A 15212-nucleotide genomic window follows, 5' to 3' on the forward strand; every position below is an offset into this window, starting at 1 on the left:
TTGAACAGGTATTTACTTCAGCTAAATTTAGACAATGTCAAAAAAGGTTGAATTTAGAGACAGCAGTGCAGAAACAGAAGAAATAGTCCCAGATATTACCTGCCTTTAAAACACAGATACCTGTTTGTATGCAGTGGCCTACATCTCCCTTTGATGAATGTTTGACATCAGCCTGTACCTTTTTTTTTGTTAAGTCAATCCAAAAACTTCAAGGATTCAACATACCAAACCTTAGAATATGCCCCTACTTCTTTGTATACAATTCACTTTCATTTTCCACACTTTTCACCTCAGTTCACCACCACTTTTCACCATTGGTTAAAATATACAAGTTATATGAATATACACAGACTGTAGATACTTTTATATAGTTTGAATATTTTGCACTTGTACATGCAGATGATAAATGGACGTACTGGAGTAAACTGGAGTCATTACATCCACTCAGTTCCGGACACAGTGTCCTCCTGTCAACATTGTTTGACATTATTTTGAGGCCAACTTCCCGCTCCCACATGGAGTTGTGGCAGTGGGTGCAGTGTCACTGTTGTGTTTTATGCAACGTGTTTCCTGTTTCCTATCGCACGTCAGAGGGGGTTTTATCAGCGTGTGCCAGCCGTGGCTTCATAGCACTCAGCCCCTCTCCATGCAACAAGGAACACAGTCCCCACGGCAACATCTTCTCATAAGCAAATAAAAGGTAAGCACTGTTCTCTAATTTCAGTTGGAGAAGTTTCAGACCTCTGTAACAAATAATACTTGAGGTTCTAGGTGCGCTAGCACAATGATAGGCAAATGCCCTCCATGCTAGTGTGAGTAGTATGTGACAGGTGGATATATTGGAGGAACGTATATGGCTGAAACTTCTATATATACTATGTAACAATACTATGGATGTTTGGGGAGGCTGTCTCAATAATCTGTTACTAACAGAAATGCACTTAACGGATGCAACGCTATTGACGATGTTATTTCAAGGCTATTATTGTTTCATTATTAATCCCTACAGATTTTCCATGAGAGTTTGGTTTTGCTGTTACTATATTGCAAAAGTATTTTTTTCTTATTTTCTTTTTTGTAAATGATCTAAATAATAAAATATTTTATAGGTGTATTTTCTCAACAGATATGCACACCTGGTTTAGTAGTTGTGTTGCAACGAGATGAGTCGTGTAGAACCTTGCAATATCTGATAAAAATGGTAACACTGCATCTTCTATGGTAGGGAAAACATTTCTGAATTTGTTTTTGTTTTTTATTTCTTCAGAATCAGCCTTTGACATCAATTTTACTCAGACCAGTTAACCAGTTAACTAGTTTAAAAGAGTGGTTCTATAGCCACTGCCTGATATAAATGACATTGATGCACTCTCCTGGGATCTCACATGCTGATCTTCAAGGATCATTCGAAGATCATGCTTTTTGAGAACCAAATATTAACATTGCATGCAGACTGAAGGCTGGGGGTTTATAATTCCAAGCAAAGTTGTATTCGATTTCTCTTTTTGCTCTCATGGATCATATTTAAGCAGTGTAAAAACTTTTCTTGTTACTTTTTACATGTGTCCTCATGATTTGTCAGGTAACATCCTCTTTGTCAAATGTATACCTGGAGGTGTGCCACTAACTGTGCCAATAGGGTGTTTCAATGAAGTAACTATGTAGTTAGCTGCTTTTAGCAACTAGTCTTAGCAAGTCAGTTAGCAGTGAACACACATATTTTTTGTTTTTCTTGTTACCTTCATGAATTTCATTTTTTTTTTGCATAGATTTAACAGTACATACAGCTCATATTTAGCATAAACTTGATAAACGTGATACTGTCTTCACACTAGCACCCTGTGTGGTAAGGTCACTTTACTCAGGATCCCATTGACAACCTCTTCTCCAAAACCAGTGCATTCTTACTAAGAGGAAACCCCCGTTGCTTAATTGGTTGCATGTCCTATCATCTAGAGCAGTGTTTCTCAACACTCTCCTGGAGTACCCCCTGCCCTGCATGTTTTAGATCTCTCCCTGCTCCAGCACAGCTGATTCAAATGATCAACTCGTTATGAACTCCTGAAGATGCTTAATAACAAACTGATCATTTGAATCAGCTGTGTTGGAGCAGGGAGAGATCTAAAACATGCAGGGCAGGGGGTACTCCAGGAGAGGGTTGAGAGACACTGCTCTAGAGTGCAAGGAATTATCTAGCATAGGAAAATGCACACTGTAATGTATACTATAAAACAAAAGGTCTAAGATAGACACTGTGTGACACATACAGTCCCTCAGAAAATATATCCTTCTGTTTCCTTGTGGACATTGACATGAATGACAACTGTATGAAGTGTGGCATGTTTGAGGCACACATTTCATGCCATTTCCTCCCCAGCTATGTCTTTGATGATCATTTTATGTATTTCTAACTTTGCTACCTTTTCCTGACCTGATTAAAATCTGGCATCTTCCCATCCTCCACCCAGGACTCATGGAAATGAGGGGTAGTCCACTGTTTCTTATCCAGCTCCTGTATCTCCTGCTCCCCCTGCTGGTGAGTGAAGGATGCCCCTTGTACTGCAGCTGCCGCAACAGAAGAGTGATCTGCAGCGGCCGTAAACTCACCAGCGGCAGCCTGCCCACCGCCTTCCCTGCGGACACCGTCGAGATCCAACTCCACGACAACAGGCTGACCTCCCTACCCAACGGCCTGCTGGACCCCCTGACTCACCTACGCTCCGTCTCCCTCCACGGCAACCCCTGGGTGTGTGACTGCGGTGTGCTCTATCTTCGCAGCTGGCTGCTGAAGCAGGAGGACCGCAGCCTCTACCGCAATGTGACCTGCAATTCCCCTCCGGGCCTGCAGGGGAGGCTGGTCATGTACCTTGTGGAGGAGGAGGTACTGGACTCCTGCCAGTATTGGTATTGCAACCTGGCACTGGCCTCCCAGCTCGCCCTCTTCATCTTAATTGGAGTGCAGGCTGTCTTGCTTGTCTTCCTCATTTACTTCCTCCGCCGCTATGAGAAGCTGTCCCGAGAAGCTAGGCACACAGGAGAGGAGAGCTTTGCGGGCGGGGAGACAGAAAATGAGTATGTGCTGTTGAAGGACAGGACAGCCTAAGTAGTGGGACCAGGGTGATGACAGACTGCAGAGGGGAAACAGCAAAGGACACAGTAGGTGTTGCAAAAAAGATGGGACCACCTGAAAGGCAGGGCTAAGGAAGGGTGAGTGGGGGTCAATCTGGGCAGGAGCAATAGAAAGAGAACTGCCCCAGGAAACAAAGGACCAATAGCACTGAAGGAAGACAACTATGCAACAACTATGCTGGAGATGGACAGCAAAATTCCTATTCACATTATGTTAGTCTTTTATGTAAGGATCATGTCTTTGTAAAGTGTATCTGCCTCAAGTCTTTGAACTTTGGTACTATGCCACTGCTAAGCTCTACTATGGCCTCATTACCTAAAACGGATACACCTACTGAGGGACTTCTTTCTATTCTAATTCTGAAATGTATGACCAAAATGCCCTCAAAGCATGGCTTTTTGATTAATTTTATGAGACCAAATAAAGACACAAGTGTTATTTGTTGCAACAGGGCCATTTGTTACTTCAGAAACTCACTTTTGCACATCAGCACTAGTGTCAAGTGAAATAAGCAACATTACTGCAACTACAGCCAGGTGGCTCAGGACCATTCTTTATTATTTATGCAATTAGGAACTACTTAAAAGTAAATACTGCATTTGTCAGCTAGCTAGCTTGGTATTTTACCTCGTTAAGGATGCTTTCACAGGCCTCCCAAGTGGCTCAACTGTTAAAAGCGCTGTCCACAATGACCGCGACCCCTTAGCGGCAGAGCAAAATTGGGTTTGTTCCACTGGGGATTTAGGGAAGGGTAGGTCGGCTAGGAACATGTCCACTCCATAGTCCTTTGGCGACCCCTGGTGGTAAATCATGGTGCCCACAGTCTGTCTGCATGAAGCGGCATATCAGGTGTCCTCTACAACTTGTATCTGCACAAGCTTGGCATGGGGACCTGGATGTGCAAAGAATGTCTGGTTGACATCATGAGTTTCAGTGGAAGGAAAGTATTTGTCTCATCCTCCCAGACTGTCAGTTTGGATTGCAGCTGTGGGGCTCCTTCTATAATTCATTTGGGCATTCCAAAAATTTGGAGAAAATGGGTAAAATCACTGGGCATTACAATTCTTTAAATGATGCTCTTACATACGCTAAATCACATCTAAGTCACATACAGGACACCCATATCCAGGATAACTGACAATATGATGAATACAATAAACAAAATAAAACGCAGGGAATTACACAAATAATGAGAAACCTGGCAAGAAGTTTCAGTGAATATATAACACAATCTACCCTTCCTTAACAGCATGTGACTTTCATGATTACAGGAGCAATTTTCAATTTTGAGAGGTGCAAACTGTCATTCCTCATTTAATTTGCAGTTGCTAACAAATCATACAATGTGCCCCACTTTATAAGCACACTACCACTCATCACAATAAGGCAGTGAAACATGTAATTCTGTTGTCTGCACCATGTTAAATCTTCTCTCCACATCTCCATGATATCATTGCCAGTATTTGCTGTATATGTAGCATTTCTTTTTTTCATGATTTACCAACGTGATTGAGTTACATTTTTTACATTACTTTTACTCATTTGGCAAACGCTTTTAAAGTGAGGTACAGTACAACACAAGTGAAAAACCATACGGAGCCAACAATATTAGAAGCATTGCATGACCAGGTTTCGATGGTTGGCCAGGCAAGGTACAAACTAGCAGGGAAAGCTAACAATTGTGTTAAACTATTACATTAGTTTTTTGATAATAATATTTATAGTTTAGTAAGACATGAGAAGTTCCTTTAGGGGGTAATGTTTCAGGTGCTAAGGTAAGAGCGGAAGACCTGTGTCTTCAGATGTTTCTTGAAGACAGAGAGAGGCTTGGCAGAACGGATGAAGTGTCCTTATCTTTTGGAAATTAATTATGTGTTTCCGTTGCTGAATTTCAGCATATACTAGCTACATTTGCGATTTAAGCTGCACACCAATACATATCCACTGCTGACACCATGTCAGAACATTACTGCACAGAAATTCATGTCCCTTTTCCAGTTATAATGCTTGATTAAGTGTTCCTTAAAATGAAAAACTTTACCTTTTAAATAGCTGGAACAATACTTGAGTATCTCAGGTGTGGAAAATTGGTAGATGCTCACTGGGCGAAAAGCGTCTGTTTCCGGGGATATTTAATATCATATATTCATTGACATGACACGTTTACTGGCATTCTATCAGATATGCTCCGGATACGTTAATCTCATTTGTCATATCGGGACCATATCTTAACTCCGGAATGGGACAGTATCGACACGCAAAATATCCTAAGCCAAAATATTCACCGTATATTTATCACGTCCTACATATCTACATCAGAACACCACCGTAATATGAACTGTGTACGGGGCAAATCCATCTCCGTATACGAGATAATCACATCAGTATAGCCACGGTCCTTGCTACCACGCCACCCCCACGTAGCTACTTTCAGTTTTACCCTGGTGTCATCATTAATAATAGTTACCTTTACAGATGCTTCCAAAGAAATTCAGCTTTTAATTTAGGCTATCTAGACAAGTATGCTTCTGCGTGAAACTTACTGCCCGATGCTCAATTGCATCATAGCGTAAAAACCATTCAAGTCTGACGTCTACTTAACATTATTTTCTTACCTCACGCAGTCGGATCGGCCAGCAAGTGCTAGGTTATGAAGCGTTATGAAACAAGACAAAATACAATTTTGTACATTATCCTTGCTTTTTATTTTTCTGTGACAAAACTTCTCATTATCCCTTTTCGTTAAAGTTTATTGTAAAAGTGCAAAACATTGACGACATCCCCCTCTTCTGGAAAAAAAGGTCTCCAGCTGGTTTGATCCTTTCACCCACTCACTTTTTGGGAGGTTTTGTTGGAGAGCTGCAACGATAAGGACACAGAAGCAGTGTTTAAAAACCAGGCTATTCATGCGAAAACTCATGAACATGGCAAAACATTTCAGGTAGCGTACACAAGAAACGCCAGCTTAACGTAGCTATGCACATATATCATAAGTTCAGTTGCATCTGGTCTAGGTTGGACAGACAGTAAGATCATGTAAGCTCCACGATATTTTTCGCTGTGTGAATTAACGTTAGCCTACCTGATGCAGTTCCACAGCTAACTGGTTAGAGGCAGTGGACGCCGAACCTGTGAATGGCTGAAGGAGTATAAAATAAAAATTTACTCAAGATAAGCATCTTTACGAGGATAAACTGCATTTGATTATAAGTACTGTAAAATTCACATTGTTTCCATACCTGAAAATGTGTAGGAGATCAGAGGGAATACCCGAGCAATGCAAACAACTATGGAAACAGAACAAGGCAAGGAGACATTATGTTCAATAAAGCGAAATAAAACCACACTATAACTGTAACAAGCACTGTGTTCAAGCTAATTTAAAATACCTGACGCAGTTCCACAGCTAACTGATGAGAGGCAGTGGACGTCGAAACTGTGAATAGCTGCAAGAGTAAAAAAAAAAAAACATTAAACTTACTCAAGATAGGCAACTTTACAAGGATAAACTGCATTTGATTGTAAATACGGTAAAATTCACGTTGTTACTTGAAAAATGTGTAGGAGATCAGGGGGAAAACCCGAGCAATGCAAAGTGCTATGGAACAGGGAGAAGGCAAGACGTTATGTTCAATAAAGCGAAATAAAACCACACTGTAACTGTAACAAACACTGTTCAATCTAATTTAAAATATAGCTGCTATGCGAAAATACAGGGATGACAGACGAGTGATTTAGTGACACCCTAAATATTGATGGACGAGATAAGGATCTGAGACAGAGAATAAACCTAACATTAACATTAAATATCAGGTTAACAGATAACAGTGGCTTGCTAACGACAGCTAACCTTAGCTTGCTAGTGCTAGTATATATAAGCCTATACTATCGATAGCAATATCAAGCTAATGTCAGCTGGTCAAGTAAACAGGGGCACATGTGTGCTTGAACGTTAGAGAAAGAGAAAAACAGGACTTAAACTCGAATGAAAACTACTGAAGACTACTGTATAGCTGCAATATACCGTTAGCTCATTAACGTTAGTTCTGTTATTTTATCCTAAGGCTTGCCATCATTGCTGTTAGGTTATCTATCAAGCTAGACAGCATTTAAGTTATGGCAGATCTCTAAAAATTTAACTTCATGACATTAAAATCCTCTCTGTAAGCACTTACCAAGCACACCATGAGAAACTCCCTTTCCCGTAGCAAGTTCAAAGACTGACGACGAGGCAAAAAAAAACTGTCCAACCGTCATGCATTCGTGATGTAGGCCACAGCGTGTCATGACCTGTGATTCTCCATATCCAGTTATGATATCAGAAAACAGCATGTCTTGATTGAGAATAACTCTCTGGATATTTACAATACGTCTCATATTGCAAATATGGACCAATTATGCTGCGTGTCATAGAAAGTATCCGGTCAAAATATCTCTGATACAGGCCTATTTCGCCCATATTAGCAGTGAAACTGGGTGATGTACAGGATGGTAGACTCCAGGATGTTTGAAACATCTGATTCACACGCCTAGACACGTATAGTGTGTATAGAATATGTCACATTATGCTTAATAAATCAGGTTCTTAACTGCTCATGTCTATATTTTATTTTATTTATCCAACAACTTCTTGTTCTAAATGCTCTCTGACCACTGACGTCATAGCCGCTTCATATATATCACTAATTAATTATTCCAACATTATTCATAACACCACATCTCCCTTTCTTTGAGAAAAAGGGTGGACCACCTTTGCAGCTCTTAAGGGGTTCATTCTGCCCTTGTACTGGAAGACTTGTCCCTGTGTTATTATTTCTAATAGTGTTTAAACACTGTAATTAACTTTTACTTTTCAGTTAGTGGGCTGTGATTTCTCTTGTAACATCACTTTTGCTTATAAACTAAGTACAACAAGAACAAGTTCACCTCTTACAGATCAAGTCTCTTTGGTTTTATAACCTCTCTCCTGGACCTCGTTCGGACAGAGTTGCCAGGGACCTGTCCAGCAGGTGAGGCAGTCTGTGGTGGACTTGGCCCTGGACAAGTGGGTGAACCCTCCTCTGTAGGCTCCTCAGTGTTGACTGCTTCATCGTTGTTTTCTAGTGGCGCCAGGCGATGCCAGGTTCATCTCAGTGTGCCTTGAGGCACTCGGACCAGGTAAGAACGAGGAGTATCGTGTGTAGATATCACTGTGCCCTGGACCTTGCTGTTTAACTTCTCGATGAATGGATTACAAAAATCAGAAAAGATTAGCTATAAATGATTAAATCTCATTGCCAGCACTACCACTAGAATTATTACACAACCTGTTGCATAATGACGTAGGTTCGGTTCGGTTTCACATGGCATTATTTTTAACCGGACCAAAATTTGTAAAAGAAGAGCAGACTGCTCCCTCATTGGTCACTTTATGTTGCGGAAATAGATTAACGCGCCACTTTACAAATTCACAATGGATGGATGCGGGTTGATCTTGGCTCTGGTCATCGTTTATTACATCGTTTGCATTTATCACTTTAGGCAAATGATACAGTTTGAAAATGATGCGCCGCTGCGGCTGGAAAATAATGCGTTAATCCTCCTGAACTGTGACATCAACAGCCGAAAATACTTCCGAAGATCCATCAGGTATACCCGTGATCCTCAACATAGCTTACACCTGTTTAGCACTGATGCTACTAGAGAGGGCAAGCGTAGGCTCTTTTTAGTGTTGCCGAAGTAATGTCTGGTGAAATTTTGAGGTTGAGTTCTGCTTTTAAAGGCTGAGTTTCCCCAACACATTAGCATGAAATTACAAATCTGTAAAATTACAAAAAGGCAATTAGGCCTAATTGTTAGCTATGAATCTCTTTTTGTGGGAAGCAAGAAGAGGAGAGATCTATGCTTCTGCTTGCTAGTCATTAAACAGTTTTATAACTGTCCAAATTACATTTATGTTTGTGGTAGGGTATTTAGTATTTTTTATCCAAAGCAACAAATCTTATTAAAAATGTAGATTCTTGACAATAGCAAAATTGATATTGGCCTAATTCATTTAACAATATTAATGATAGCAGTTTAGGCTACCTATGTTAATAATCTATTTAAATGAAGAGACATTTTACTGAAAGATTATCATAAAAGATTATTACCAATTTTATCTGTGTGTTACACAGTAGCATATGGGCATATAGCCTACCCACGTAGCGATTTATAGCTATTGGATAGTTTTGGTCCTGGTTGGTTCGGGTTGCTTTCTCACCAGTGGGACCGCACCAGAGTTCGACCGATGATGCGGACCGAGACCACCTCTCTTTGGGGGTCTCGGGCCGATTATTTTGGTGCAGACCTGAGTGCGATTACTGCGTTCTGACCTACGCAAACGAACCGAACCAAGGGGTCAAACGCACTACGGTTCGATTCAAACGGACTAAAGGCTGCAGGTGTGAAAGCACCCTAAGCAGTAATTACATCCATAGGATAGCCACAAACAGCGGGGTAGTTACATGAATACAGTCGGGCAAGTGAAAGAACGGAGTTAGCCAGCACGATAGTGATTGTGAGCAGCGTGTCAGTTCATCTACATGCATTAACCCACAACTAAGGGCTATTTAACTGGCCAGATTTCTACTTTAAAGAGCACTGTAATGTCCCTCATTGATTAGATGAACCCTTTGATTTAGGTCGTATACCTTGTAAATAATGTACCTCCTTGTATTTCAAGGGAATTACTTGGTTCACACCACTACAAGTAAATACATGGCTTAAAGTATCAAAGGCGATATCAACTAGGTGTCTAGCTATCTATGAAAGTCATCAGGGAACTTAGAGTTGTCTACCGTCGTCGATTAACCAAGTCCATTAAGGTTGTAAAGCTTACATGACCGGTGCAGAGATATAGTTTTTCTTTAAAAAAAAAAACGTCTGTGAATGTGATTTGAAAGATGTGTAAAGCACTGGTTTTACTATTAAAATGTAATTGGGCTGCAGTTGCCCGGACTGACTTTTGCCATATTAAAACAGAGGCGAATTAGGCAGCGTATCAGAAAGCCGGAAAAAAGAGATGACGTGGTTGGAGTATGTGGGCGTTCGAGAACGGTTGACATAGGCCAACAGTTCGAAATGGCAATGTGAAAATATCCTGAATTAAATTCCCGATCTACATTAATTATAGGTTCAGTTCAGCAAGTCCAGAAAAGTGTATAGGCTACTGTTATTGTGGATATCTCAAGAATCGCTAACTGTCGGAATTTTCATAAATCATTCTTACAGAGGCTTCAGGCTTTAAAAATGACCAATCGCACCTGTAGCTAACTTATGTCGTTCATTCTGAACAGTGATTTAACGTCATCACCAGTGGGACCAACATTAGCAACTATTGTTATGGCAAATTATATAGGAACTAATACATGCCCAAATTAAAGTTCTTACGTCACAGAGTTTCATAGAGATAATTCTACAATGTAAGGTAACGAAACAATACGTCACAGTAAAGAATGATTCTATAAGATTTCTATAAGAATGATCATCAGACGAGAAACTATTCAGACAAGAATTAATGAATCTGAAAGACTCGGGAATGCGACTGAAGGATGGACGTTGTCCACACTAAGTGAGATGCCTAAACGGAAAAGATCATCCCGTAAGAATGCAATAACAATCCGTTTATTCTGTGGTTACGGAAGGTAATCCTGAGGGGAATAGTGAGATAGTAACTAATTAGACTTTTGTAATAGTGCAAAGGATGTTCTATTTTTAGAGTTTAGTGATGCGATAAATACAAAACATGTTAGGCCTAAAAAATGAGACATTTGCTCTGTAAAGTAGAGAAAAGAACAACATTGGGAAAAATGACTGGTAAGATTGGAAGTAAACTCTGTGTGTTCTATTCAGCCTTGGGGGGAGGAAAGGCCAGGCAACTGCCCCATGAGAATGAGGAGCTGGTGAAAAGGAGAGAGGCAGGGCAGGAGAATATCCATGGAGACACCTATGGCCTCTCAAACTCCAAAGCCAGGGCTGCCCGACTCCCTCAGAAAGGTCAGGATGCCAGTCACATTCTCCACTAGGGGACTGAGGGCCTGATAACCCTCAATGTTGAATTTCACCTAATAACTTGGAACTTTTTTAGAGAATCCAGAGGTTCTCCTTTAAACTTTGACCCTTTTTGCCCAAAATTACAGCCTGGAAAACATTCATACCAAAGTGCACCCAGCTCCTCTCTGCAGCACAATAATTGTGTCTTTGAGAATGAGTCAAAAGACCGGTAGGCTTAGTGTGTCTTTCCTGTGTGTGTTCTGTTCAGCCTTAGAGGCGATAGCTGAGGACCGGGACTGTGCAGAGCGCAGGGACGGGAAAAGGGTGCGTCCCTGTCAAGATGCACCAGAGAGAAAGAAAGAGAGAAGGAAGGCAAAAGCCCGCACCAATGGAAACAGGGGCCGCTCCACTGCAAAGGCCGAACCCGCCCAACCCCTTTGGAAAGGTTAGTATGATGGCAAGGAGGGGCTCAGGCACCACAGCCCAACAGCACTGCTTTCTCTCATAGACAATCAGAATGAAATAAAAACCATATAAATCCATTCACATGCTAATAATAGGTCAGAAATAGAAAAATGCTAGAGAAATACATGATACTGCCAACGATGTCATCTAACATGCAGTACTAACCTACTCTCTTGAGTACACAGCCCCTTCAGTGATTCATGAGTACCTGCTCTGTGTTACAGAGAGAGCTCAGAAATATTACAGGAAGGGAGAGCTATTGGGACGGGGCGGGTACGGCTCTGTCTATTCTGGAATCAGAAAGTCGGACGGACAACCGGTAAGATGCTATCAGAAGTAGTCGGTAATTGCATGAAATGCAAAATGTAAACATCATATTTGACATTTGAGTAATTTTTTTATTGTATAACTTCACTTCATTTTGTAACAAGGCAGTGTTACGATATAAAATTATACCTCTCTAATTAACATCATGGTTTCCTCAGGTGGCCCTGAAATACGTGGAAAAATTTCGAGGTTATGAAATGGAGCTGGTAAGCACCTCTTTCATCGTTTATTCAGCCTCACATTAGTGCTGTCTCCTGAGTCACTTTTTTATATTGTCACTGTGTTCTGTAATTTCTTTCACTGTGTTGTAGCATATATAGCCAATAGCACATTATAACCTGGCTCTCCATATTGAGCACATGCCAGCTCTCACTAAACTGTCTGGCTTCCTCTCTCCGCAGCCTGGACAGGAAGAGCCCATCCCCAAAGAGGTGGCCCTCATGCGAGCAGTTAATGCAGGCTCTGGCCATGAGAATGTCCTGAACCTCTATGAGTGGTTCGACAGGGACATGTCCTACGCGATGGTTCTAGAGCGTGTAGACCCCTGCAAAGACCTTTGGTCTTTTATTGAAGATCGCGGCACTGAGCTTAATGAAGACGAAGCTCGGTGCGTTATCAAACAGCTGCTGGCCGCTCTCAGGCATTGTGAGGAGAGAGGCGTGGTCCACCGGGATGTTAAGCCGGAAAACATCCTGCTGCGGACTGACACTGGCCAAGTCAAGCTCATTGACTTTGGATGCGGTGATCTCCTAAAGGAGACACCATATGATGATTTCTCAGGTCAGTGAGAGGAGCACTTTGTGCATCTTAATAAGCATTTGGTAATATGGTTGAAAGTGCTTGATATCCTTCTGGGTGCAGGAAGATAACCTCTACACCACCTCTCCAGCTTTAATTTCACAATTTTATGCAATAGTGTCTTGGTGCGAGCAAACTTCTTAAATCCCCACTTGACCCATTGTGTTTATGGTGTGCTGTGGGGTGTCTGTGTTCACACGTGTGCCTATCTTGTCTCTCAGGCACTCCGGAATACCTCCCGCCAGAGTGGTTTGAGGAAAAGACATTTCTGGCGGGGCCTGGGACAGTTTGGTCGGTGGGAGTAACACTGTTCGGCTTAGTCTGCGGCGACCTCCCCTTCACCACATTTGACAGGGAGTCAATGAGCCGTGTGCAATTTAAGGAGGGCCTTTCACCAGGTGAGGAGCCAGCAGGAGCATGAGGGGTTGGGCATTTAATGTTAGATTTCCTTTTTCTTCTTTGACCAATCATACATTTTCTGTTTCCTTTCTAACAAGAACTGCGTGATTTCATTGGCTGGTGCTTCATGCCCCGGCCAGAGGACCGGCCATCACTTGAGGAGCTCCAGTTCCACCCCTGGCTCCACCTGTTCTAAGTCCCCTCATTGCCATTGTGCCAAATGCCTTTAAGGCCTTTGTTTAAAATGTGTTGTAAATAGTTACGGTAGCGGTAAGTGATTATAGCTTAGTAATACAGTATAATCTTAAGTAAAAATTTGCATGTACTGTTCACCACATTCCACCCCCTTCGACAAAAAAGGAAGCTCCTAAAGGCAAGGACCTGATGAAGTTGTTGGCATACTGAAACTGATGTCCTATGCCTGCAGACAGAGAGGTAACTGAATTTTTTTTGCTACCTGTTTCTCAAATGTCTGTAGATGTGTGTATGTGTAAATGATACAAATGGAACTTTCTTTTTCATTCCGCTTCAGCCCCCTGATGGAAACCTCATAGCGACCAACAGCTTGTGAGCAGCAAAGGAGCCACCTAAAGGATGACATGAAGACCCAGTTGGACACCGGTCATGACCTACCATCCATATCATAGTCCCACGGAGCCAAAAGATGTAACCCAGGGACCTAAGCAGTGCAACAGAGTATGACAGGTGAGCAGATAGAATGGTGGTAATGGTCCTGTACGTAAGGAAAAGATGCTTGGAAATCCTCTGTGTTTAGAACCTTGAATACTCAAGGAGAGTAAAGAGACCAGACATTTTGTCAGCAGCGATGTAAGGCAGGCGGGGAATGAGGAGAGGTGGTGAGAGTTCAGAAATCAGCCAATTGCAGGCAACTTACAAATAAATGTTGTCATTACAATCAGGCCTCCACAGCACAGTGAAGCCCTCAAGGTGATGCTCACTCTCTGGTTAACATGTACATGTTTTAATTCTCTTTTAGAATCCTTGGATTATGTTCTGTCAACCTGTCATGCGACAAACTCTTCCAGCCTGGAATATGGAGAGTTAACAAGACCAAAATTACAATAAATACTTACAAACTAGCTTGCTGTTGGCTCTTTGAATGGTATTGCTATTTGTATGCTTGCTTCTATGAGAGTACGGGGGCCATCATAAATCCTGATAGTTTCCTTGGGCAGATGAGGGGCTGCCCTTGGGGCCTATGAGTTGAAGCAATATGTGCATAATAATTGTACGTCAACCATTTCACAGTTAACTCATAGGACATTGATAACTAGGGCACAGTTCTACAACGACACATGTTTCTACAGAAACAATGTAATGCTGATGATTGTACTGTTCTACTCACAATGACTGGAATGAGTTTGCTGAAGCACTTACACTGGTGGCCATAAAATGCATGCAGACTTTGCATCAAGGTGATACACAGGTAACTTGATACCTCTGAAGCCTGCAGCATATTCTGTCTTATTTAACACCTAGACCACCATTTAAAAAAATGAACTCACTGTTAAAAAGTATGTTTAACACAAAATCTTTGGGCCTACTTTACATTCGACCACTGATTGGCTGTTTTGAACCACATGACGGGCCAAGAGGAGGAACATAATGGGAAGTGTGTGTTCTCTACATAGGTAAGTGCAATTGTTTCACATTTTCTGCATGTTCTGTGCTTTTTATGGCATTAAGGGAAATACAAGACCATACAGTCTGGTGAAGTTTTGGTTGGCTTGTAATTGTCACATGCTTAATAAATCAGATTCTTGAACAACTGCTCATGTCTATATTTTATTGTGTCAATCAACTACAGTTTCCTGTTATAAATGGTCCTCACCTCTGATGTCATAGCTGCTTCATATATATCACTATATTAATTATTCCAACATTATTCATAATACCACAGAACAGAGAAAACCATACCATTCAAAGAATGACAATAAAGCATAATAGACAGGATTCTTTAACGAATTGCATAAGGACATTTAAAGAACCCACCTATAACACGGCATTCATGGAAATAGGTAGGGCGGCAGTGTAGTATAGTGGATAAGGCGCAGGACTC

At 41.5% G+C, this 15212-nt stretch overlaps 2 protein-coding genes and 1 long non-coding RNA gene across 3 annotated transcripts; 2 read left to right on the forward strand and 1 right to left on the reverse strand.

Annotated features, from left to right (window-relative positions):
• The first annotated feature begins 429 nt into the window (after window positions 1-429).
• gp1bb (glycoprotein Ib platelet subunit beta) lies at window positions 430-3570 on the forward strand. The gene is made up of 2 exons (XM_036527544.1): window positions 430-700; window positions 2469-3570. The coding sequence occupies exon 2, from the start codon at window positions 2474-2476 to the stop codon at window positions 3101-3103; it is 630 nt and encodes a 209-aa protein (XP_036383437.1). The 5' UTR covers window positions 430-700; window positions 2469-2473; the 3' UTR covers window positions 3104-3570.
• A 2282-nt stretch (window positions 3571-5852) lies between these two features.
• Window positions 5853-6405, reverse strand: LOC118776007. The gene is made up of 3 exons (XR_005004908.1): window positions 6370-6405; window positions 6213-6269; window positions 5853-5989 (listed from the first exon to the last, which is right to left on the reverse strand). It is a non-coding gene; the product is annotated as an uncharacterized LOC118776007 (long non-coding RNA).
• A 4554-nt stretch (window positions 6406-10959) lies between these two features.
• On the forward strand, window positions 10960-13328 carry LOC118776164 (serine/threonine-protein kinase pim-1-like). Its single transcript, XM_036526273.1, has 7 exons — window positions 10960-11146; window positions 11412-11588; window positions 11833-11927; window positions 12094-12141; window positions 12337-12715; window positions 12955-13131; window positions 13231-13328. The coding sequence occupies exons 1-7, from the start codon at window positions 10960-10962 to the stop codon at window positions 13326-13328; spliced, it is 1161 nt and encodes a 386-aa protein (XP_036382166.1).
• The last annotated feature ends 1884 nt before the right edge of the window (window positions 13329-15212 follow it).

This window comes from Megalops cyprinoides, chromosome 4, assembly GCF_013368585.1.
Source record: "Megalops cyprinoides isolate fMegCyp1 chromosome 4, fMegCyp1.pri, whole genome shotgun sequence".
Taxonomy (NCBI): domain Eukaryota; kingdom Metazoa; phylum Chordata; class Actinopteri; order Elopiformes; family Megalopidae; genus Megalops; species Megalops cyprinoides.